This window comes from Alosa sapidissima, chromosome 3, assembly GCF_018492685.1.
Source record: "Alosa sapidissima isolate fAloSap1 chromosome 3, fAloSap1.pri, whole genome shotgun sequence".
Lineage (NCBI taxonomy): Eukaryota > Metazoa > Chordata > Actinopteri > Clupeiformes > Clupeidae > Alosa > Alosa sapidissima.
The window spans coordinates 13,962,884-13,988,014 of record NC_055959.1 but is presented as its reverse complement, the minus strand read 5'-3'; the positions used below and the strand labels follow the sequence as shown (position 1 = coordinate 13,988,014).

General features: G+C 40.9%; 3 protein-coding genes and 1 long non-coding RNA gene across 7 annotated transcripts; all 4 read left to right on the top strand.

The window, feature by feature from the left end:
* Positions 1-261: 261 nt before the first annotated feature.
* LOC121706284 (interferon beta-like) lies at positions 262-1,907 on the top strand. 2 transcript variants are annotated; one of them, XM_042087900.1, is made up of 6 exons: positions 262-555; positions 772-814; positions 932-1,003; positions 1,120-1,257; positions 1,361-1,438; positions 1,542-1,907. In XM_042087900.1, the coding sequence occupies exons 2-6, from the start codon at positions 785-787 to the stop codon at positions 1,653-1,655; spliced, it is 432 nt and encodes a 143-aa protein (XP_041943834.1). In that variant the 5' UTR covers positions 262-555; positions 772-784; the 3' UTR covers positions 1,656-1,907. The 2 variants fall into 2 exon arrangements, with proteins under 2 accessions (XP_041943834.1, XP_041943833.1); XM_042087899.1 differs by lacking the exon at positions 262-555 and having other exon boundaries at positions 593-814.
* A 5,615-nt stretch (positions 1,908-7,522) lies between these two features.
* LOC121706282 (interferon beta-like) lies at positions 7,523-9,463 on the top strand. 2 transcript variants are annotated; one of them, XM_042087898.1, is made up of 6 exons: positions 7,523-8,111; positions 8,328-8,370; positions 8,488-8,559; positions 8,676-8,813; positions 8,917-8,994; positions 9,098-9,463. In XM_042087898.1, the coding sequence occupies exons 2-6, from the start codon at positions 8,341-8,343 to the stop codon at positions 9,209-9,211; spliced, it is 432 nt and encodes a 143-aa protein (XP_041943832.1). In that variant the 5' UTR covers positions 7,523-8,111; positions 8,328-8,340; the 3' UTR covers positions 9,212-9,463. The 2 variants fall into 2 exon arrangements, with proteins under 2 accessions (XP_041943832.1, XP_041943831.1); XM_042087897.1 differs by lacking the exon at positions 7,523-8,111 and having other exon boundaries at positions 8,148-8,370.
* Positions 9,464-15,704: 6,241 nt separating this feature from the next.
* Positions 15,705-16,511, top strand: LOC121706293. Its single transcript, XR_006031003.1, has 4 exons — positions 15,705-15,926; positions 16,044-16,115; positions 16,232-16,369; positions 16,473-16,511. It is a non-coding gene; the product is annotated as an uncharacterized LOC121706293 (long non-coding RNA).
* Positions 16,512-21,409: 4,898 nt separating this feature from the next.
* On the top strand, positions 21,410-25,131 carry LOC121706279 (interferon a3-like). Of its 2 annotated transcripts, XM_042087894.1 has the most exons (6): positions 21,410-21,647; positions 22,018-22,105; positions 22,471-22,557; positions 23,765-23,914; positions 24,012-24,098; positions 24,791-25,131. In XM_042087894.1, exons 2-6 carry the CDS (start codon positions 22,058-22,060, stop codon positions 24,884-24,886), a joined length of 468 nt encoding a protein of 155 aa, XP_041943828.1. In that variant the 5' UTR covers positions 21,410-21,647; positions 22,018-22,057; the 3' UTR covers positions 24,887-25,131. The 2 variants fall into 2 exon arrangements, with proteins under 2 accessions (XP_041943828.1, XP_041943827.1); XM_042087893.1 differs by lacking the exon at positions 22,018-22,105.

The following is a 25,131-nucleotide window of genomic DNA, read 5'->3' as shown; positions in this document are numbered from 1 at the left end:
TTTTCACGACTCATCTTCAAGTATCCAAAACATTTCGCGCCATAAACCCCTTAACCAATCATATCAAATTGAAGCTAATGTTGTCAGCATTACGGGGAAGATTTCAGAAATAAAATCAGTCATTGGACAGCTGAGATATTAGATGATTGGTCATCGTTAAAATTTTAACGAAATTAGAACGGTCGGGCTTGTAAAGACGAAAGCAATGACTTACAATTTCGTTTCATTTGCCAGAGTTTCTTTTAGGCCTACATTATGGTCACTTGGTCTGCGGAAATTACAATTAATTGAATTAATTAATGTAATTTAATAGTAATTTAATAGTTTCAGCTAAATCTCTCAGCATCCCATCCAGTTCGTGGGGACATGGGTAGCACACATCCATGCAGGCTTCAGGAATGCTGCTCTGTAGGCTACCTGCTGCTGCTGCTACTCCTACGCTCCTGTAGAAAGGCATTACCTCACCTCTGTTGTTTGCTCAAATCAGGGAAAAGTTGTCATCTTTCTTTCAGTTTCCTGTTGTCAATTCCTCAGCGCCCAACCACAGAAACAATGGTAGGCATGGGCTAAGTAAGCATCGGCATGCGTCTATTTAAAGCGGACACCAGTGCTTACCTGCAACGTAGCCACTGCTCCGATTACCTATGAAATATAATCAACTGCAAGATAGTTTGACAAGGTCCTTGACATGTCTAGAACACTTTGTTTTGTTGTGGCTTTGTGCTTTTGCCTAATGTGTGATGGGATGACACAATGTGATATATGTCATAGGGTCCGTCGCACAATGAGCGAGCTAGAGAAACTGAAATACCAGGTGAGTGCGATGCAACTATACCATACATCTTTAAGTAATTGTCTCTTTGTCATGCAGGACTGTGTTTAGTCAGTAGGCTACATGTTGTCAACATACTGAAATTTAATTTTCTCCCAGGGAAAAGAACTAGAAAGATGTTCAGAGTCAATGGCTGAGAAGAATATTTCAGTGATTCCCCACCTCGAAAAGGTAAATTCACTTGAATGTTCATAACCTTCATGAACCATCATGAACCATTTAAATAACTATTCTATGTTTTGATAGTGATTTGAAATGATAAACTCCCTTCAATGTTCTATCTGCAGCAAAACGATCGTATAATAAAATTGACATTTGACCTGGCATCAAACCTCTTCCAAAAAAACGTGACCAATTCCAAATGGGACACTAAAGTGTTGCAGGCTGTGCTGGAACTTCTTCGCCCGGAGCACACTGGCATTTCTGTAAGTTCCACCCCAGGAGTTTGATCAGAGCTATCACTACATTATTTTTTCAGGCTAAGGTTGGATAATCTGAGCATATTTTGAAACATTTTCTAAACTGTAGGATCCAAGTCCACCCATAGACCTTATTAAGGGGGTCCATGCCCATTTTACGCAACTTGAGGATCTTCTCTCACATGAGGTAATGCTGTGTTTATGATCGTGACGTGCCCAACTCTGATGATCTAAGCGATTTTAATGTTACCGCATCATTCGCAAGTTAAAGTGGCTGTGATCTCTTCCAGAACTTCAGTATGTGTGCCTGGGAGACGGTGCGGATGCAGGTGAGGATCACACTGCACAGATTCCTCATTCGTCTCCGCCAGCTCCGAGCCCGAAACCAGGGAAAGAAGGAATAGAGGCTGGACTACTTCTCTCATGGATGTGGAAAATCGCGTGTGTGGTTTATTCCTTAAACTTACATTTGATATTGTTTTCCCCCAAGAGGACCACAACAAAAATCAACTGTTGCGACCAAAAGTCAATATTAGCCTGCCAGGTTTTCCTTTGCCTATGTTTGGTCGTTCCTTTCTCTGAATTCAAACTGTACAAATGAGTTTGTTTTATGTAGTCTTTATATTAATTTAATATTTATTATTTAAAATGGCATAATAAAGTGGATTATTTGTCAGACAATAGTTTGTGTCTTTTTCGTGTCAATAGAAATAAGTGGTTTGAAAACGTGGAACAAATAGTCAGGGGAGACTCTTAAACAAATCAAGGATGGTAACTCAGTGTGGCCGTCCACAATAATCTCCACGCTACAATTAAGTTAAGATGTCACAACTCCGAGCTAAATACAGCTTTCAGATTGAACAAACATTTTAGAGCCTACAAATGTTGAATCAGTGTGTGTGAGGTTTTATTAACGGCAATGCAAAATAAGTCAATATGTGTGTGAGGTTATGCATTGACTGCAATGCAAGACAGGCATTACACTCTCCAATAATTCATTAAACAAACAAACATCATTTAATTTCCTGTCAAATCGCTGTGAGTAAGTTTTAGTTTACAATATCCTCATATGCAGCCTGCCTCTTCTTGACTTGATTTCAGACTTTTTTCCATCTCTCCCGAACTTTTGAAGACACAACTCCTCCAAGATTGCCTCCTCTCCTTCTGACAACCTAATACGCACTTACCACACTCTTCCCCCTCTTCCCTCCACCTTCCCTCTCTTCTCTATCTTCTCTTCTACCACTTATCCTCCTCCAAACTTCTACTCAGTGCTTGAAGTGGAGAAAAAAAGGTGCCTGTGTTACATGGCACGCATGTTAACTGGCTGCGTTGGTGACGTTTCACGAGTGATGACGTTTTTTTGACAGATGTGGCCGCTTGCAGACTTGTCACTTTCTGATGGAAACTGGAGACGAACAAATACAAATATGCATGACATATATTTAAATGTCAAAATTGTCTGTAGTACGCTACATGCAGCTTTATTTTGATTAAGAGACTGACTCCCCTACTTGGCTCATTCTTGCTATTTATGTCGAGTATTGCCTTGCTTTTTGATAAACTAGTAGGCCTGTTATAATCTTCACAGACTCTTACAATTAGCACAGTGATAAATGGTGAAGTGGCTAAAGCAGGTGACTTGTTATCAGAGTGCGAATTACCCCACCATAATTGGGGGGTACTGCTCCTTCACTTCTTCTATGACCATCATGGTCCACTACCATATCAATCCCCATCGTGATCGCCAAGTGCAACATGTGTTGTGCAACACACATACAAGGTGTAAACATGCGACAAACTGATAATCAGTTGGCTACAGAATATCTCATTGTTATTATATCCAAAAGAGAACTGTTTTGATCAACTCTCAAAAGTTAGAAGTGAAGTGCACTGAAATACCCGGGTGATATCAGCTAAATTGGGCCACTTTTTGGTAAATCAGGTGGGAAAATAATATAATACTATATATGCCTTTTCCAAGTGTTTTTATGATTACTAATGACTGTTTTTGATAATTTTGTGTTGAAATTATGTCATAAAATATAATTATTTAGGCCCTACAGTTCTTGAAACATCAACTGTGCCAACTTTTTTTGCATAAGCAGTTTCAGGTAAAATGGGCCAGCATCTAAGGTAAAATGGGCCAGCTGTTTCAGGTAAGCATTCGGCCAGTCAAAATGCAAAGGGAATGGTAATTTATCATCAATTTTAATTTCAAAACAAATATTAATATGTGCCATTAAAAACACATTGTGGGTACAAACTCACATATTCAAATGTGCAATTAAAAATTTTTGGAACAGCACAGATCAGTGAATAGATCAGTGACAGATCAGTGTGTGTGTGTGTGTGTGTGTGTGTGTGTGAAGAACACATTTTGAACGAAATGCGCAAACTACAAAAATTCATACAAAACTGGTAACTGATATATCAAACATTAAAACATTGATATCATTAGTGTGTGTATGTGATGAAAAGGTGTTTCAAAGACAGTCTTTGCAAATGAACCCATCGTCAGCACAGATCCCATTCTCTTCGCCACAGGTTTCGTGAAACCAGGCAGAACAAGGGTCACATTTTACCCATTCCTCAGTAGCCTTAGGATCCTCTGGGTCACCATAGTGGGTGTTGCAAACTTTGCAATGTGACTTGCTTTTCTTTTCCTGCTTTCTTTTCCCTTTTGGTTGCTTGCTGAGCGGGCACTTGCTGGCTTGCTTAGCTGGTTTCTTGCTGGATGTTTTTTTTGTGATATAGTCAATGTGTTCCTCACTTGAAAGATTATATGAGGCTGGCTTCATACGTTTTCTGATGGCTCTCTCCCTTTGTGGCACTGTGATCAAGTCAGTGAATGTCACAGACTGAACAAAAAGAAAATGACAAAAAGAGCCTATGTTATTGCAAGACATAGGATAATTATTTTGTGTACATTTTATATGATTAGGGACTAAATTGTGTGTATGTGTGTGTGTGCGTGCATGCATGAATGTGCATGTGTATGTTTGCGTGAGCATGCATGTGTAACATGTCATGTAACATGTCAAGTTTGAAAGTAGTATAAAATATCACTTACTGTGGAGGTGGAAGGTCCCTCATCCGGGGAGTGTGTTTCTTCCTGTGGTGTGAACTGGTTGAAGATATCATTATCTTCCTCCGGTACTTCCTCCAACACAACCTCTTCAAACACCACCTTCTCATCTGGAGATCATTCTCATTCTCTCATTCTCATCTGGAGCAGGGGTGTCAGGGAAGCAGAGGACTGAAGTCTGGCTGGCGGATCGGCAGGCGACTGAGGTCTGGCTGGTGGATGGGAGGACTGATGTCCAGAGAGCAGAGCTGATGGCTGGCGGGCAGAGTGGGTCAAGGTCAGCAGGGGCGACCATGGTCCAGTGGGCGGGGTTGGGAGAGACTGCGGCCTTGTGGGTGAGGATGGTAGAGTGGATGGTAGCACTCTTTCGGTGGTCTTGCTGGGGGCAAAAGCAGTCTCAGGGAGGATGTCTTTATTGAGTGGGAACATCCCTGTCCCCCGGAACCCTGCCTGGGCATTTTCAACAGTGGCAGCCTTTGCCCAAGCCCTGCTGAAAACCGTAAAAATTTCCATCCTTGACAGCTTCTGCCCCGCCATCATCCTCGTCCACTTCCTGCCTTCCTGGTCCCAGTGGTGCTTCAAACTCTTAAAGAGGGCCTTGTCTGCCGGTTGCAGCGCATGGGTTGTGTGGGCAGGGTAGCACATTATGTGCACATTCTTGCTCTTCAGTAGCTTAATAAACTCCATGTTATAGACATGGCTACTGTGGCCGTCAAGGAGGAGAAGGTGGGGCCTGGGGTCATCCTTAGGGAGGGACTGAATGAACCAGCTCGACCAGAAGACTCTCATATTGGGTAAACCACTGGTTGACCACCACTTTGTTAAGTCCAGCAGCCCGTGCTGCAGATAGGACCTCTGGTTTTCGCATCCCAAGCTCTGGGTTGCGCTTCAAAAAATTGTGGAACCAGTAGTATCCAGCCCTCCCTGCTGTCTTGGAAAAACCAGATATCTGGTTCTTAGCTGCGAAATCAAAGGCTACCTGCTGGACATCGCGTTTGGTGAATGGAAAACCCCTCTGCGCCAAGGTCTTTAGGGTGGCAGCAAGCTCCCTTTCCGCCTCCTGTGGAAGGTAGGGCTTCCGCCCTGACACGTGTTTGCTGCCCGTCACCTTTCCACTAATGCGTCTTTGCAGCGTGGAACGCAGCACACCCCATGCACATGACAAGAGGTGCACACTCACTGGAATTCCTGTCTTCACTCCCTCCCTGTATTCATCTAAGGCCCCCTTCATCCTCTCCACTTTCCACAGATTGTAGTTGTTTGGCCTTCCTTTCCTCTGGCCCTTGCTCCTCCTCTCTTTTCTCTCTTTCTGTCTCTTCTCATTTCCTCTGCATTTCTTTCTCCTCACCTGTTCTCTCACTTCCTGCTTGTCTCCTCTCTGCTTGTCTCCTCTCTCATCCTTCCTCCTCTCATTTCCTCTCTCTTTCCTTCTCCCTCTCTCCTCTCCTCTCACTTCATTCGCATTTGCCATACTCACTGTAAATAAAATATCGACCACCATTATTACTGGGTGCGTGTGTGTGTGTGTGTGTGTGTACGTGTGTTTGTGTCCGTGCATGTGTGCGTGTTGGTTGGTGTGCAAGTGTGTGGGCGAATGTGTATGTGCACACACACACACACCCTCACACACATGTGTATGTGTGTTTGTGAGTGACACAGAGGATGGCCCATTTTAGCTGAAACCATGTGGCCCATTTTACCTCAGTGGGTTAAGGTAAATTGGGCCGCTAAGAAAAACATCACTTTTACAAAAAATAAGTTCATATACCAAACTAACAGCATTATTTCTGGTGGATGCCATCAAGACAGATATTATGCACAGTTTTTTTTATGTGCATGTTTGTTTTTTATAGATTTATCATCCTTATAATAGTTTAGTTAGATTTGATATGCCAGGCTACTTACCATGCAGCTTTCTGGTGCAGTCTTGATTTGAACTATTGCCCCGCCCACCATAGCAACCATAAACCAATCAAATCACCTGTTACTTGTCAAGCACAGTTATGACAACAGTCTGAAATCCTTTGCAGTCATTGGCTCTAAATTCCAGAGGGGCTGGGACCCCCAAACCTTAAATGGCCCATTTTAGCTGATGGCCCATTTTACCTGATATCACCCTACTAGTAAAAGTAATACCTTTACAAGAAGCCTATTGCTTATTTCATGACATATTGATTTGGTTTATTTTTAGATTTCATAAGACCTGGAGATAAGATCCAACCCTCTATTATAGCCTAGCCTACTGTATAAACAGAAACCAATTTTCCATTATAGTCTATGGTAGTCAGTGTCAAATCAACACAATTGTAGTGTGCATGCTTAACATAGCCTACTTGTGCTTCATTCATCCACACATCCAGCTCCTATCGTTTTGACAAGCATTTCTACCAATTGACATTGTTCCTGCCCATCTCTAGCTTTGCTCCGTTTATAAATAACGAACAGTCCCTAAGCGAAGCATTCCGTTCAACTCAACTTATCAACTTAGCTTGTTAGCGGCGCATACATCTTCTATAATGAGAGCCTAGGCCTACTCTGAGTTGGTGATTGTGAACATCGCATGTTTTGGCAACACGTGTCACAGGTTATGTCTGTAGGTTAGAGCCTTTATGCCTCAAGAGATGCCATATTATTCAGATGGCCACGATATACCCCCCCCCCCCCCCCCCTCCCCAAAAAACACACACACACACACACACACACACACACACACACATACACACAGACCTCGTTTGCACTTCCAGGTCTATCTAGTTCAGACCTAAGTACTGTCCAAATAACGCGGATGACATTTATTTTTCTTTTTGCATATTACATTCTACATTATCCAAGTCAACATCGTCTTTGCAATCCTGGAATAGATCAAGATACCACATAACTTTCACTTTTATGTTTTTTTCTTTTGATCTCAGAGCGCAATAAAGCAACAAAGTAAATAAAGCAACAAAGCAGAGTGAACGAGGGAGGGGAGAGACGACCTCTGTTACACCTGTACCGGTGGACATGATCTCATCATTTTGTTGTTTTTTAGTGGTCAAGAAAATTAAATGTTTCCATTCACATAGGGTATAACATTAAACGTTATATAAACACGTTTATTTATTTTTTTCTAATTAGGTTAAATACCAAAATATATAGTAGCCTTGTCACTGAAAGACAATAAGATAGCCTACTACTATACGTCAAAGAATGAACAATTGGGGTCGTCCCATAGAAATTATATTTAACCAACCGGCCACTTTGGTATTTCAATATGGTTTTCCCATAGTAAGTGGTTGGATAATGCGACTACGGTCATGAAAATGACAGGAGACAAAATACCTGGTTTCCTGGTTTTCACCACGAGTCGCGGCCAAAAGGTAATGCGTAGGCTATTGGTCAGTTCTTGCATTCTCAGTTAACTGACTATTAAGACGAAAGCAATGACTTACAATTTCGTTTCATTTGCCAGAGTTTCTTTTAGGCCTACATTATGGTCACTTGGTCTGCGGAAATTACAATTAATTGAATTAATTAATGTAATTTAATAGTAATTTAATAGTTTCAGCTAAATCTCTCAGCATCCCATCCAGTTCGTGGGGACATGGGTAGCACACATCCATGCAGGCTTCAGGAATGCTGCTCTGTAGGCTACCTGCTGCTGCTGCTACTCCTACGCTCCTGTAGAAAGGCATTACCTCACCTCTGTTGTTTGCTCAAATCAGGGAAAAGTTGTCATCTTTCTTTCAGTTTCCTGTTGTCAATTCCTCAGCGCCCAACCACAGAAACAATGGTAGGCATGGGCTAAGTAAGCATCGGCATGCGTCTATTTAAAGCGGACACCAGTGCTTACCTGCAACGTAGCCACTGCTCCGATTACCTATGAAATATAATCAACTGCAAGATAGTTTGACAAGGTCCTTGACATGTCTAGAACACTTTGTTTTGTTGTGGCTTTGTGCTTTTGCCTAATGTGTGATGGGATGACACAATGTGATATATGTCATAGGGTCCGTCGCACAATGAGCGAGCTAGAGAAACTGAAATACCAGGTGAGTGCGATGCAACTATACCATACATCTTTAAGTAATTGTCTCTTTGTCATGCAGGACTGTGTTTAGTCAGTAGGCTACATGTTGTCAACATACTGAAATTTAATTTTCTCCCAGGGAAAAGAACTAGAAAGATGTTCAGAGTCAATGGCTGAGAAGAATATTTCAGTGATTCCCCACCTCGAAAAGGTAAATTCACTTGAATGTTCATAACCTTCATGAACCATCATGAACCATTTAAATAACTATTCTATGTTTTGATAGTGATTTGAAATGATAAACTCCCTTCAATGTTCTATCTGCAGCAAAACGATCGTATAATAAAATTGACATTTGACCTGGCATCAAACCTCTTCCAAAAAAACGTGACCAATTCCAAATGGGACACTAAAGTGTTGCAGGCTGTGCTGGAACTTCTTCGCCCGGAGCACACTGGCATTTCTGTAAGTTCCACCCCAGGAGTTTGATCAGAGCTATCACTACATTATTTTTTCAGGCTAAGGTTGGATAATCTGAGCATATTTTGAAACATTTTCTAAACTGTAGGATCCAAGTCCACCCATAGACCTTATTAAGGGGGTCCATGCCCATTTTACGCAACTTGAGGATCTTCTCTCACATGAGGTAATGCTGTGTTTATGATCGTGACGTGCCCAACTCTGATGATCTAAGCGATTTTAATGTTACCGCATCATTCGCAAGTTAAAGTGGCTGTGATCTCTTCCAGAACTTCAGTATGTGTGCCTGGGAGACGGTGCGGATGCAGGTGAGGATCACACTGCACAGATTCCTCATTCGTCTCCGCCAGCTCCGAGCCCGAAACCAGGGAAAGAAGGAATAGAGGCTGGACTACTTCTCTCATGGATGTGGAAAATCGCGTGTGTGGTTTATTCCTTAAACTTACATTTGATATTGTTTTCCCCCAAGAGGACCACAACAAAAATCAACTGTTGCGACCAAAAGTCAATATTAGCCTGCCAGGTTTTCCTTTGCCTATGTTTGGTCGTTCCTTTCTCTGAATTCAAACTGTACAAATGAGTTTGTTTTATGTAGTCTTTATATTAATTTAATATTTATTATTTAAAATGGCATAATAAAGTGGATTATTTGTCAGACAATAGTTTGTGTCTTTTTCGTGTCAATAGAAATAAGTGGTTTGAAAACGTGGAACAAATAGTCAGGGGAGACTCTTAAACAAATCAAGGATGGTAACTCAGTGTGGCCGTCCACAATAATCTCCACGCTACAATTAAGTTAAGATGTCACAACTCCGAGCTAAATACAGCTTTCAGATTGAACAAACATTTTAGAGCCTACAAATGTTGAATCAGTGTGTGTGAGGTTTTATTAACGGCAATGCAAAATAAGTCAATATGTGTGTGAGGTTATGCATTGACTGCAATGCAAGACAGGCATTACACTCTCCAATAATTCATTAAACAAACAAACATCATTTAATTTCCTGTCAAATCGCTGTGAGTAAGTTTTAGTTTACAATATCCTCATATGCAGCCTGCCTCTTCTTGACTTGATTTCAGACTTTTTTCCATCTCTCCCGAACTTTTGAAGACACAACTCCTCCAAGATTGCCTCCTCTCCTTCTGACAACCTAATACGCACTTACCACACTCTTCCCCCTCTTCCCTCCACCTTCCCTCTCTTCTCTATCTTCTCTTCTACCACTTATCCTCCTCCAAACTTCTACTCAGTGCTTGAAGTGGAGAAAAAAAGGTGCCTGTGTTACATGGCACGCATGTTAACTGGCTGCGTTGGTGACGTTTCACGAGTGATGACGTTTTTTTGACAGATGTGGCCGCTTGCAGACTTGTCACTTTCTGATGGAAACTGGAGACGAACAAATACAAATATGCATGACATATATTTAAATGTCAAAATTGTCTGTAGTACGCTACATGCAGCTTTATTTTGATTAAGAGACTGACTCCCCTACTTGGCTCATTCTTGCTATTTATGTCGAGTATTGCCTTGCTTTTTGATAAACTAGTAGGCCTGTTATAATCTTCACAGACTCTTACAATTAGCACAGTGATAAATGGTGAAGTGGCTAAAGCAGGTGACTTGTTATCAGAGTGCGAATTACCCCACCATAATTGGGGGGTACTGCTCCTTCACTTCTTCTATGACCATCATGGTCCACTACCATATCAATCCCCATCGTGATCGCCAAGTGCAACATGTGTTGTGCAACACACATACAAGGTGTAAACATGCGACAAACTGATAATCAGTTGGCTACAGAATATCTCATTGTTATTATATCCAAAAGAGAACTGTTTTGATCAACTCTCAAAAGTTAGAAGTGAAGTGCACTGAAATACCCGGGTGATATCAGCTAAATTGGGCCACTTTTTGGTAAATCAGGTGGGAAAATAATATAATACTATATATGCCTTTTCCAAGTGTTTTTATGATTACTAATGACTGTTTTTGATAATTTTGTGTTGAAATTATGTCATAAAATATAATTATTTAGGCCCTACAGTTCTTGAAACATCAACTGTGCCAACTTTTTTTGCATAAGCAGTTTCAGGTAAAATGGGCCAGCATCTAAGGTAAAATGGGCCAGCTGTTTCAGGTAAGCATTCGGCCAGTCAAAATGCAAAGGGAATGGTAATTTATCATCAATTTTAATTTCAAAACAAATATTAATATGTGCCATTAAAAACACATTGTGGGTACAAACTCACATATTCAAATGTGCAATTAAAAATTTTTGGAACAGCACAGATCAGTGAATAGATCAGTGACAGATCAGTGTGTGTGTGTGTGTGTGTGTGTGTGTGTGAAGAACACATTTTGAACGAAATGCGCAAACTACAAAAATTCATACAAAACTGGTAACTGATATATCAAACATTAAAACATTGATATCATTAGTGTGTGTATGTGATGAAAAGGTGTTTCAAAGACAGTCTTTGCAAATGAACCCATCGTCAGCACAGATCCCATTCTCTTCGCCACAGGTTTCGTGAAACCAGGCAGAACAAGGGTCACATTTTACCCATTCCTCAGTAGCCTTAGGATCCTCTGGGTCACCATAGTGGGTGTTGCAAACTTTGCAATGTGACTTGCTTTTCTTTTCCTGCTTTCTTTTCCCTTTTGGTTGCTTGCTGAGCGGGCACTTGCTGGCTTGCTTAGCTGGTTTCTTGCTGGATGTTTTTTTTGTGATATAGTCAATGTGTTCCTCACTTGAAAGATTATATGAGGCTGGCTTCATACGTTTTCTGATGGCTCTCTCCCTTTGTGGCACTGTGATCAAGTCAGTGAATGTCACAGACTGAACAAAAAGAAAATGACAAAAAGAGCCTATGTTATTGCAAGACATAGGATAATTATTTTGTGTACATTTTATATGATTAGGGACTAAATTGTGTGTATGTGTGTGTGTGCGTGCATGCATGAATGTGCATGTGTATGTTTGCGTGAGCATGCATGTGTAACATGTCATGTAACATGTCAAGTTTGAAAGTAGTATAAAATATCACTTACTGTGGAGGTGGAAGGTCCCTCATCCGGGGAGTGTGTTTCTTCCTGTGGTGTGAACTGGTTGAAGATATCATTATCTTCCTCCGGTACTTCCTCCAACACAACCTCTTCAAACACCACCTTCTCATCTGGAGATCATTCTCATTCTCTCATTCTCATCTGGAGCAGGGGTGTCAGGGAAGCAGAGGACTGAAGTCTGGCTGGCGGATCGGCAGGCGACTGAGGTCTGGCTGGTGGATGGGAGGACTGATGTCCAGAGAGCAGAGCTGATGGCTGGCGGGCAGAGTGGGTCAAGGTCAGCAGGGGCGACCATGGTCCAGTGGGCGGGGTTGGGAGAGACTGCGGCCTTGTGGGTGAGGATGGTAGAGTGGATGGTAGCACTCTTTCGGTGGTCTTGCTGGGGGCAAAAGCAGTCTCAGGGAGGATGTCTTTATTGAGTGGGAACATCCCTGTCCCCCGGAACCCTGCCTGGGCATTTTCAACAGTGGCAGCCTTTGCCCAAGCCCTGCTGAAAACCGTAAAAATTTCCATCCTTGACAGCTTCTGCCCCGCCATCATCCTCGTCCACTTCCTGCCTTCCTGGTCCCAGTGGTGCTTCAAACTCTTAAAGAGGGCCTTGTCTGCCGGTTGCAGCGCATGGGTTGTGTGGGCAGGGTAGCACATTATGTGCACATTCTTGCTCTTCAGTAGCTTAATAAACTCCATGTTATAGACATGGCTACTGTGGCCGTCAAGGAGGAGAAGGTGGGGCCTGGGGTCATCCTTAGGGAGGGACTGAATGAACCAGCTCGACCAGAAGACTCTCATATTGGGTAAACCACTGGTTGACCACCACTTTGTTAAGTCCAGCAGCCCGTGCTGCAGATAGGACCTCTGGTTTTCGCATCCCAAGCTCTGGGTTGCGCTTCAAAAAATTGTGGAACCAGTAGTATCCAGCCCTCCCTGCTGTCTTGGAAAAACCAGATATCTGGTTCTTAGCTGCGAAATCAAAGGCTACCTGCTGGACATCGCGTTTGGTGAATGGAAAACCCCTCTGCGCCAAGGTCTTTAGGGTGGCAGCAAGCTCCCTTTCCGCCTCCTGTGGAAGGTAGGGCTTCCGCCCTGACACGTGTTTGCTGCCCGTCACCTTTCCACTAATGCGTCTTTGCAGCGTGGAACGCAGCACACCCCATGCACATGACAAGAGGTGCACACTCACTGGAATTCCTGTCTTCACTCCCTCCCTGTATTCATCTAAGGCCCCCTTCATCCTCTCCACTTTCCACAGATTGTAGTTGTTTGGCCTTCCTTTCCTCTGGCCCTTGCTCCTCCTCTCTTTTCTCTCTTTCTGTCTCTTCTCATTTCCTCTGCATTTCTTTCTCCTCACCTGTTCTCTCACTTCCTGCTTGTCTCCTCTCTGCTTGTCTCCTCTCTCATCCTTCCTCCTCTCATTTCCTCTCTCTTTCCTTCTCCCTCTCTCCTCTCCTCTCACTTCATTCGCATTTGCCATACTCACTGTAAATAAAATATCGACCACCATTATTACTGGGTGCGTGTGTGTGTGTGTGTGTGTGTACGTGTGTTTGTGTCCGTGCATGTGTGCGTGTTGGTTGGTGTGCAAGTGTGTGGGCGAATGTGTATGTGCACACACACACACACCCTCACACACATGTGTATGTGTGTTTGTGAGTGACACAGAGGATGGCCCATTTTAGCTGAAACCATGTGGCCCATTTTACCTCAGTGGGTTAAGGTAAATTGGGCCGCTAAGAAAAACATCACTTTTACAAAAAATAAGTTCATATACCAAACTAACAGCATTATTTCTGGTGGATGCCATCAAGACAGATATTATGCACAGTTTTTTTTATGTGCATGTTTGTTTTTTATAGATTTATCATCCTTATAATAGTTTAGTTAGATTTGATATGCCAGGCTACTTACCATGCAGCTTTCTGGTGCAGTCTTGATTTGAACTATTGCCCCGCCCACCATAGCAACCATAAACCAATCAAATCACCTGTTACTTGTCAAGCACAGTTATGACAACAGTCTGAAATCCTTTGCAGTCATTGGCTCTAAATTCCAGAGGGGCTGGGACCCCCAAACCTTAAATGGCCCATTTTAGCTGATGGCCCATTTTACCTGATATCACCCTACTAGTAAAAGTAATACCTTTACAAGAAGCCTATTGCTTATTTCATGACATATTGATTTGGTTTATTTTTAGATTTCATAAGACCTGGAGATAAGATCCAACCCTCTATTATAGCCTAGCCTACTGTATAAACAGAAACCAATTTTCCATTATAGTCTATGGTAGTCAGTGTCAAATCAACACAATTGTAGTGTGCATGCTTAACATAGCCTACTTGTGCTTCATTCATCCACACATCCAGCTCCTATCGTTTTGACAAGCATTTCTACCAATTGACATTGTTCCTGCCCATCTCTAGCTTTGCTCCGTTTATAAATAACGAACAGTCCCTAAGCGAAGCATTCCGTTCAACTCAACTTATCAACTTAGCTTGTTAGCGGCGCATACATCTTCTATAATGAGAGCCTAGGCCTACTCTGAGTTGGTGATTGTGAACATCACATGTTTTGGCAACACGTGTCACAGGTTATGTCTGTAGGTTAGAGCCTTTATGCCTCAAGAGATGCCATATTATTCAGATGGCCACGATATACCCCCCCCCCCCCCTCCCCAAAAAACACACACACACACACACACACACACACACACACACACACATACACACAGACCTCGTTTGCACTTCCAGGTCTATCTAGTTCAGACCTAAGTACTGTCCAAATAACGCGGATGACATTTATTTTTCTTTTTGCATATTACATTCTACATTATCCAAGTCAACATCGTCTTTGCAATCCTGGAATAGATCAAGATACCACATAACTTTCACTTTTATGTTTTTTTCTTTTGATCTCAGAGCGCAATAAAGCAACAAAGTAAATAAAGCAACAAAGCAGAGTGAACGAGGGAGGGGAGAGACGACCTCTGTTACACCTGTACCGGTGGACATGATCTCATCATTTTGTTGTTTTTTAGTGGTCAAGAAAATTAAATGTTTCCATTCACATAGGGTATAACATTAAACGTTATATAAACACGTTTATTTATTTTTTTCTAATTAGGTTAAATACCAAAATATATAGTAGCCTTGTCACTGAAAGACAATAAGATAGCCTACTACTATACGTCAAAGAATGAACAATTGGGGTCGTCCCATAGAAATTATATTTAACCAACCGGCCACTTTGGTATTTCAATATGGTTTTCCCATAGTAAGTGGTTGGATAATGCGACTACGGTCATGAAAATGACAGGAGACAAAATACCTGGTTTCCTGGTTTTCACCACGAGTCGCGGCCAAAAGGTAATGCGTAGGCTATTGGTCAGTTCTTGCATTCTCAGTTAACTGACTATTAAGACGAAAGCAATGACTTACAATTTCGTTTCATTTGCCAGAGTTTCTTTTAGGCCTACATTATGGTCACTTGGTCTGCGGAAATTACAATTAATTGAATTAATTAATGTAATTTAATAGTAATTTAATAGTTTCAGCTAAATCTCTCAGCATCCCATCCAGTTCGTGGGGACATGGGTAGCACACATCCATGCAGGCTTCAGGAATGCTGCTCTGTAGGCTACCTGCTGCTGCTGCTACTCCTACGCTCCTGTAGAAAGGCATTACCTCACCTCTGTTGTTTGCTCAAATCAGGGAAAAGTTGTCATCTTTCTTTCAGTTTCCTGTTGTCAATTCCTCAGCGCCCAACCACAGAAACAATGGTAGGCATGGGCTAAGTAAGCATCGGCATGCGTCTATTTAAAGCGGACACCAGTGCTTACCTGCAACGTAGCCACTGCTCCGATTACCTATGAAATATAATCAACTGCAAGATAGTTTGACAAGGTCCTTGACATGTCTAGAACACTTTGTTTTGTTGTGGCTTTGTGCTTTTGCCTAATGTGTGATGGGATGACACAATGTGATATATGTCATAGGGTCCGTCGCACAATGAGCGAGCTAGAGAAACTGAAATACCAGGTGAGTGCGATGCAACTATACCATACATCTTTAAGTAATTGTCTCTTTGTCATGCAGGACTGTGTTTAGTCAGTAGGCTACATGTTGTCAACATACTGAAATTTAATTTTCTCCCAGGGAAAAGAACTAGAAAGATGTTCAGAGTCAATGGCTGAGAAGAATATTTCAGTGATTCCCCACCTCGAAAAGGTAAATTCACTTGAATGTTCATAACCTTCATGAACCATCATGAACCATTTAAATAACTATTCTATGTTTTGATAGTGATTTGAAATGATAAACTCCCTTCAATGTTCTATCTGCAGCAAAACGATCGTATAATAAAATTGACATTTGACCTGGCATCAAACCTCTTCCAAAAAAACGTGACCAATTCCAAATGGGACACTAAAGTGTTGCAGGCTGTGCTGGAACTTCTTCGCCCGGAGCACACTGGCATTTCTGTAAGTTCCACCCCAGGAGTTTGATCAGAGCTATCACTACATTATTTTTTCAGGCTAAGGTTGGATAATCTGAGCATATTTTGAAACATTTTCTAAACTGTAGGATCCAAGTCCACCCATAGACCTTATTAAGGGGGTCCATGCCAATTTTACGCAACTTGAGGATCTTCTCTCACATGAGGTAATGCTGTGTTTATGATCGTGACGTGCCCAACTCTGATGATCTAAGCGATTTTAATGTTACCGCATCATTCGCAAGTTAAAGTGGCTGTGATCTCTTCCAGAACTTCAGTATGTGTGCCTGGGAGACGGTGCGGATGCAGGTGAGGATCACACTGCACAGATTCCTCATTCGTCTCCGCCAGCTCCGAGCCCGAAACCAGGGAAAGAAGGAATAGAGGCTGGACTACTTCTCTCATGGATGTGGAAAATCGCGTGTGTGGTTTATTCCTTAAACTTACATTTGATATTGTTTTCCCCCAAGAGGACCACAACAAAAATCAACTGTTGCGACCAAAAGTCAATATTAGCCTGCCAGGTTTTCCTTTGCCTATGTTTGGTCGTTCCTTTCTCTGAATTCAAACTGTACAAATGAGTTTGTTTTATGTAGTCTTTATATTAATTTAATATTTATTATTTAAAATGGCATAATAAAGTGGATTATTTGTCAGACAATAGTTTGTGTCTTTTTCGTGTCAATAGAAATAAGTGGTTTGAAAACGTGGAACAAATAGTCAGGGGAGACTCTTAAACAAATCAAGGATGGTAACTCAGTGTGGCCGTCCACAATAATCTCCACGCTACAATTAAGTTAAGATGTCACAACTCCGAGCTAAATACAGCTTTCAGATTGAACAAACATTTTAGAGCCTACAAATGTTGAATCAGTGTGTGTGAGGTTTTATTAACGGCAATGCAAAATAAGTCAATATGTGTGTGAGGTTATGCATTGACTGCAATGCAAGACAGGCATTACACTCTCCAATAATTCATTAAACAAACAAACATCATTTAATTTCCTGTCAAATCGCTGTGAGTAAGTTTTAGTTTACAATATCCTCATATGCAGCCTGCCTCTTCTTGACTTGATTTCAGACTTTTTTCCATCTCTCCCGAACTTTTGAAGACACAACTCCTCCAAGATTGCCTCCTCTCCTTCTGACAACCTAATACGCACTTACCACACTCTTCCCCCTCTTCCCTCCACCTTCCCTCTCTTCTCTATCTTCTCTTCTACCACTTATCCTCCTCCAAACTTCTACTCAGTGCTTGAAGTGGAGAAAAAAAGGTGCCTGTGTTACATGGCACGCATGTTAACTGGCTGCGTTGGTGACGTTTCACGAGTGATGACGTTTTTTTGACAGATGTGGCCGCTTGCAGACTTGTCACTTTCTGATGGAAACTGGAGACGAACAAATACAAATATGCATGACATATATTTAAATGTCAAAATTGTCTGTAGTACGCTACATGCAGCTTTATTTTGATTAAGAGACTGACTCCCCTACTTGGCTCATTCTTGCTATTTATGTCGAGTATTGCCTTGCTTTTTGATAAACTAGTAGGCCTGTTATAATCTTCACAGACTCTTACAATTAGCACAGTGATAAATGGTGAAGTGGCTAAAGCAGGTGACTTGTTATCAGAGTGCGAATTACCCCACCATAATTGGGGGGTACTGCTCCTTCACTTCTTCTATGACCATCATGGTCCACTACCATATCAATCCCCATCGTGATCGCCAAGTGCAACATGTGTTGTGCAACACACATACAAGGTGTAAACATGCGACAAACTGATAATCAGTTGGCTACAGAATATCTCATTGTTATTATATCCAAAAGAGAACTGTTTTGATCAACTCTCAAAAGTTAGAAGTGAAGTGCACTGAAATACCATTCTAATTACTAGTAAAAGTAATACCTTTACAAGAAGCCTATTGCTTATTTCATGACATATTGATTTGGTTTATTTTTAGATTTCATAAGACCTGGAGATAAGATCCAACCCTCTATTATAGCCTAGCCTACTGTATAAACAGAAACCAATTTTCCATTATAGTCTATGGTAGTCAGTGTCAAATCAACACAATTGCCTAGAGATATGTGAAACCTAAGCAATCTTTAATGTGATTAAGGAGCATATAGCCTACTTTGAAAAAACATACTACCACATAAGAACTACAGAGCGGTAACCTACAAGAATCCGATAACCAGAATGTAAAAACAATAGGCCTAACCAATTAAAAACAAATTCAAATATTAGCATGTACTATTTAGCCTAGGCTACTTGGCTCTTTATGTTTCCACAGGTTTCACTAATGTTATGTAGGCTTAGCTACATCAGACCCTCTTGTGAATAATAAAAACAACACAGGATCTGTGCCAAACTCATTTCAAAAGGGCACAATAATTTATTCAAGATAAAATAAGAATCAATGGACACCTAGGCTATGGACTGGAGTTCATCTCCTTGGAAATGAGAATCGATTTTACCTCACCACAATGTAAAATAATAATTAATGATTTAAATAGAGAATTATCTTGCTAACTAACCTTGGTAACTAACCAAGGTCCACTTTACTAGCCTCAGTGGGTAAGAAGTAGCAGGTAAGTAGCCGGTAATTAAATGTATGAAGACGTGAGCTATGAAAGAACAAAACACGTTAATACATGAAGGTTGTAAAATAGCGCATTTTCAACAAGCTAGACGTCTGCTAGCAACTTACAGTTACCCATGCACGTCAGCAGCAAACCGAATTTAGACTACTGGAGGAATCTAGCGTTTTGTCATTCAACGTCGTTGACACTTGCTTGAGAAGTTGAAGTCGTTCTCTATCTCCGTTGCTTCTAGCGCCACGGTGGTTAAAAATGGTACGGTCCATAATAGGGGTGTCTGAAATCGCTTTACATTAAACTTTTCCTAGTGAAAATAGGAGTTGACTTGTATTGTAGCCAACTGTAATGATATTTTTTTACAATATCAGAAAAATTATCTGACCCCCCCAAAACTGATATTTCTGTCTCTTTGGGGGGTACTGGGTCTTCATTGGGGGGTATAGTACCCCCTGTAATTCGAACTATGGTTGTTATCCCAGTGTTGTAGGTTTGATTTACTTATGATGTGAGATTGCAGTAGGATGCGAATTCCGGCCGAACGCATACCGACGGGCTGCTGTTAAGCCACGAGACGATAAAAGTTGCGATACTCAGAAATTCGTCCAGACTATATTTTTTCCAACATATATATTTAAAGGTGCTCTAAGCGATGCTGGTAACGTCACTTCTGTTGACTTTCAAACGAAACAGAGAGCTAGCTCGCTACTTCCTCCCCCTCCCTCCCGTGCAGCTCCCGTGCAATTGAAAGTCTCCTAAACGCGCATCTTGTCTGTGATTTGCTGGAACAGTTTGTTATGTTTTTATGAGCTAAGTTTGCCCAGGTTGTTTTTGTTGCTGTTTTTGGAGCCTGGGCTATCCACAGAGATCGCGAGATTGTTACAGTGTATTCAGGACACAGACAGCTAGCGGTTGGTTAGGTGATGTTTGCAGTAAGTGACATGTTTTAGCCTAAAAAACGTGTGGCATCGCTTAGAGCACCTTTAACGCCAATAATGACTCATATTGGTCGGCTTAAATTAACTGTTTTATATGCTTGCAATAGGTTAGGTTTTTGCTGATGACAATGGCAATGCCAGCATTAATCACTCGGTTTAAATGAGAAAAATGTCGACATAGGCCTTGACAGAAAATTTCTAGGGGGTGGGAAACGTTGCCACTGTTTCCACCAATTTTAGTTGCAGATGGCTTGCCATATCTTAAAACAGTTTACCACGGAAGCACACTGGCACACACTGCCATGTTATTTATGCTGGTGTTGGAGTGTTTGGATTCACAGTTGTGGGCTATGGGCATTTTAAGATGCGCTGACATTACCTCCAGTCAGAGCAGCTTAATTAGCGATAACGTGCCTTGATGATTCTGTAGCCTGTTTGGTGCCTCGATAGAAAGCTGCACAAGTAGAGGCTACATAAATGGGAACAGGTGAGTTTCGCGTAGCGCCACATTATGGTGTCAGGGACCAACAGTCTTCAGCAGGAAGCATCAAAGATGAATCACACCGCATCTCATGAGTTTTAAAATGGATATACACTGATTTCTGAAGCGTCAAGACAGCATCCCCCCTACTGATTATGCCAGCCATGCCGCTGAAAAGCAGAACAGCTTTGTGGAGCCCCCCCTCCAAAAAAATATATATATATTGTAATATATATTATTTAAATGATAATAATGACATTTTACTTTAAAATATTGATTTCTTAAGAAATACTACTAATTTGATGCAGTTTAACTCATTTATAAATGGTGCGCTGTCACTTTAAGAGACTCTCATAATTATATTTATGCCAGCTCCATTCAAATATAAGCCTATGGCTAGTCCATAAACTCTAACATTGTTTGTGCCACATTTAGCACAATATTAGCAATAGGCATGATATTAAGTTGGTAAACAGCTAGCTAGACATTTTCTGTTTGCAATTAAGTGATATATGAGCCTGATAGCTACCTATCTGAGTGGAATGTGTTTCAATCGGCATATAGGCTACTGGCCTTCATGTAAATGCTTAGTTTAAGGGAAACGAATTATTGAAGACTTCAAGACTCACCAGTCCCATTACACAAAGGCAAAGACCACATTCTATTTTTGTCCATTTACAATGTGTCTCCTGGGTAACATAGGTACAGTTGGTAATTTTTTCAGAATTGTTTAAGACCTAAGTGCGTGGGCCCTGGTTGAATTGACGTGGAATGACTCTGCTCATATTTCAATGTTGTCAAAGGTACAGTATTTGTATTTGTAGTATTTGTGGTAGAGTAGTAGCCTAATAGACACAAGTTTCAAAAAATATTAATACTCAAGGAAAGTATCATTGCATCATTGCATCATTTTAGGCTGACATCATTCCAAATGAAAGTGAGAAAGTGAAATGGGCACGCCCAACTAAAACCGACCCTTCATTTTTCATTTACGACGTCAGTCAGCGCAGCGGGTACACGCAACTCTTCGCTACGCCACTTGACAATATTCGAAATCGACGAGAATGACAAAACAACTAAAAAGAGACTTTAAATGTCGTTCAACGTGCCGCTATTGGATTGTTTTTTCTTATTTTAAAACCAAATGTTTTCTTCACTGTGGGCTACATATTCGAAAGCAAGTAGCACGCGAAGACGAGAAAATGGAAGACAAGAAGAGGGAAGAAGGCCTACTACTACACAAGGTAAGATACAACTTGTCAGCGAAATGTGACCACAAAGTAGCCTGAGCTAAACTAATTCACTTAGTTTATAATAATAATATAATATAATAAGATAATAAGTTTATAAGTTTGTCGACCACAAAGGATGTTCATTGCGTTGAGTGGGAGAGGGCATTGAAAGGGAAAGTGAAGTCCCGTATATCCTTGCTTCTGGAGTATTGGGGAATTCTGCAGTCGTTTTCCCTTTCCATACTTCTAGGCTATTAAAGTAGCCAACTCAACTGCAAGATGTTTTACTCAAAGAAATCATTGGATCCTTTGCAACGAAGCATTGACTTTCCCTCAGCAAAATGCATATCAAATATACATGGATTTGTTTTTTGCTTCTTAGCTTCACTGAAAACGCGCGCTGCGCCTGTAGATGGCTCCAAATGTACGAACGCTATAATGCGGAATGCTTCAGACTATTAAAAGACATGGTAAGTGTTCTCTATCACCGTGTTCTATGCTAACCAAAGATGTTACAGTAACTGTAGTTGCTTGGTTAAAGCCGCTTCAACTTAGTAACTGCCATTTTGCGTCTAAGCTGTTCAGTTGCAATGCAACTAAGGTGCAGTCCTAATTAATTAGCACTGTCTGTATTCCTAGTGCACAATTCATGTTTTTGGGATATGTTTACAGAGTACACTGGTAACAGATATTTTACTATGAGGCTTTGTGAAACATTTGGCAAATAGAGCACCACATGCTTCTGTTTGAGTATTTGACTGTAGAATCAATTGACTTTGACTGTTATACAAGTGTGTAAATGTGCCCCCCCCCCCCCTCTTTGTCTTACATGAAGGGAGGAGATTTCAAATCAGACGGAGTGCTCAGAATTCCAGATACCCAGAATATTTCAGCCCTATACCGCTCTGTGAACAGTGCCACGGTAATTTCCTTTTCTTTTCTTAGTTTACCCTCATTGCAGTATCCCTATTTTCTTCTCTTGCGATTTGTCTTGTGCATTCATAGGGTGGCTTTGAGCTGCTGTCCAAAGCTTTTTTGAATAGCAGTTAGATCTATTGGACTTACAGTTCTCAGGCATGGGCCAAATCATTTAGGATTTGAAAATAGATAATTAAATATAACAACTTTGTATATCAACTGATAATTTCAGGCACAGACAGAACCGTTTCCAAAAACTTGAGACATTTACATTTTACACAGCATATATAGCCTATCAAATCTCGTAAACTTACATTTAGCTGCAAAAAGGACAAACAGTATATCAAATGTTGAAAAAATGTTACTCTTTCGTGGTAAATATAAACTCCTTTTACTGCATTAAAACAGACCTGAGCCTGTGAATAAAATAATTTTCCGGTAACCATTGTCTGTGAGCACAGTTTGATGCTCCATCTACAAATGCTTTTTGGTTAAAACACAACCATACAGAAGAAGAACCTATAGATCCAGAAATAGCTCTGTAACATGGGCTGAGGCAAAGTGTAAAACTGTCCTGATTACACCAATCAAAATATGTAAATGATTTTGGAAATCATAGACTTTGCACCCTCCGGGTTAAAGATGAGAGGGTCCATACAAATTGTTATTAGCACACATTTCAAATGCAAGCATCTATGATGGTGTGGGGGTGCAGTATTGCCTTTGGCATTGGCAGCTGGCACATCTGGAAAGGCATAATTAATGCTGAATGATGTATACAGTTTTTCAGAAAAACAACGCCAAAATGCATTGTTTTTACATGCTATTAGTAAACAGTTAAGTTCGAAAGTAGAAGGGTCTAGGTGCTAAACATGGCCTGCCTGCAGTCCAGACATGTCACAAATATGAGGTTTACATGATTTGCAGATCATAGCATTCTGCTTGTATTTACATTTCACACAACGTCCTAAGTTGTTTTGGAAATGGGGTTGTAAGAGGATTATTTGACCTTCACAGCATGATGTATAAAAGTGTGTACTTTCCTCTACATAATTTAATACATTCACAAGAAACTCTTTAAGTTAAACATGCTTCCTTACAAATAGTTACTAGTCATGGCAAAGAGCTATTGGGAAGGCCTTTCCTTATTCATCATGAACGACCAACAAGAATGAACCAACAAGTGTTGTTGTTGATGTTGTTTCTTTTAGGCTGATGACAAGATCACATTCCTGCATGTGGCCACAAAGCAGATAGTGAGGCTGTTGAACAATTCAAATGTGACCAACACTTGGGATGAGACGAAACTGGACAACCTGCTCAACGTTCTCAACCAGCAGTCTACCAACCTTGGAGATTGTGTGAGTTTACTTAAGATGAAAAGCCACAGAGTCATGATGCATGAACCATTTTGTTTCAAATAAATACTTTATTGAATTCAATTTTCTATATTTACAGGCTGCACAAGTGCCGACAAGAATGTCTAAATACAGAAAACAACTGAAGAAACACTTCCGTAGCCTGAAGAAGTTCCTGATAGAAATGGTAAATTACTTTATTTTAAGTTGCTCTCCTTTTAATCATTCTTCATAATTCTCAGTGATTGATGGACAGATGGTTGAATGACAGAAAATTAGGAATCTGTCATGAAGCTTACAGTCTGAGAGTGAAGAATCCAGTCCAAACTCATATTGACCCAGTTATGGATTAGTATAGGTGTGAACACTGAACTGAAGCTTGTTGATTGATGTTGCCTGTAAATAATCTTACCCATGTAAAGAGCCTTTATTAGAAAACATATGGCGTAAATGTTGAGTCGGGGTGAACAGATTCTGTTTTGACTCAATGTGCGGCGAATATGTCTGAGTTGTCCATGCAGTGCTTCTATACTCAGTTCAGTTCAGTTCAGATATCTTTATTAGTCCCCGAGGGGCAATTCGGTTTACAGCCAACCCATCCATTAAGGGGTTAAAAGTTAAAGAGTGCATTAGCATACACTGTATAAATGTATGCAATGTTAAGGAAAATAAATAGACAAATAAATAAGTAAGTACTGCAGCAGTCATACATCACCTGTCTACAGCCACACACACACACACACACACACTTCACCTACCAGTGACGGAACAGAGCAGCAGAGTCCAAGAACCAGTATTGATGTAGTTATGTGCATTCTTTTAACAGTCTTATATGATGTGCACTACGCTGAAAAACGCATTTTCTTTGTCTTGTTTTAGAAATACAGCAAGCAGTCATGGGAGCAGATCAGGAAAGAAGTTGAACGTCATCTACACCGACTGCTGTACCTAGCCAACACAATGGTGGAGTACTGAAGAGGCCATGGCACACATTGGATTTAGTATTTTCATTTGGTTTGGGGATATTTAACTCCCCACAAAAAGACACACATTCTGAATTCCGAACATTCAATCAAGCTTCTTAGACCATGCATTGAGAACAAACTATTTATTGTATTTATTTATTTTAATTTTATAATGTATTTATTGATAAGCTGTATTTATTTTTGTACTTGAGAAATGCCTGTTTAATGTAGATCATTAAACTCTTTATGATGTAA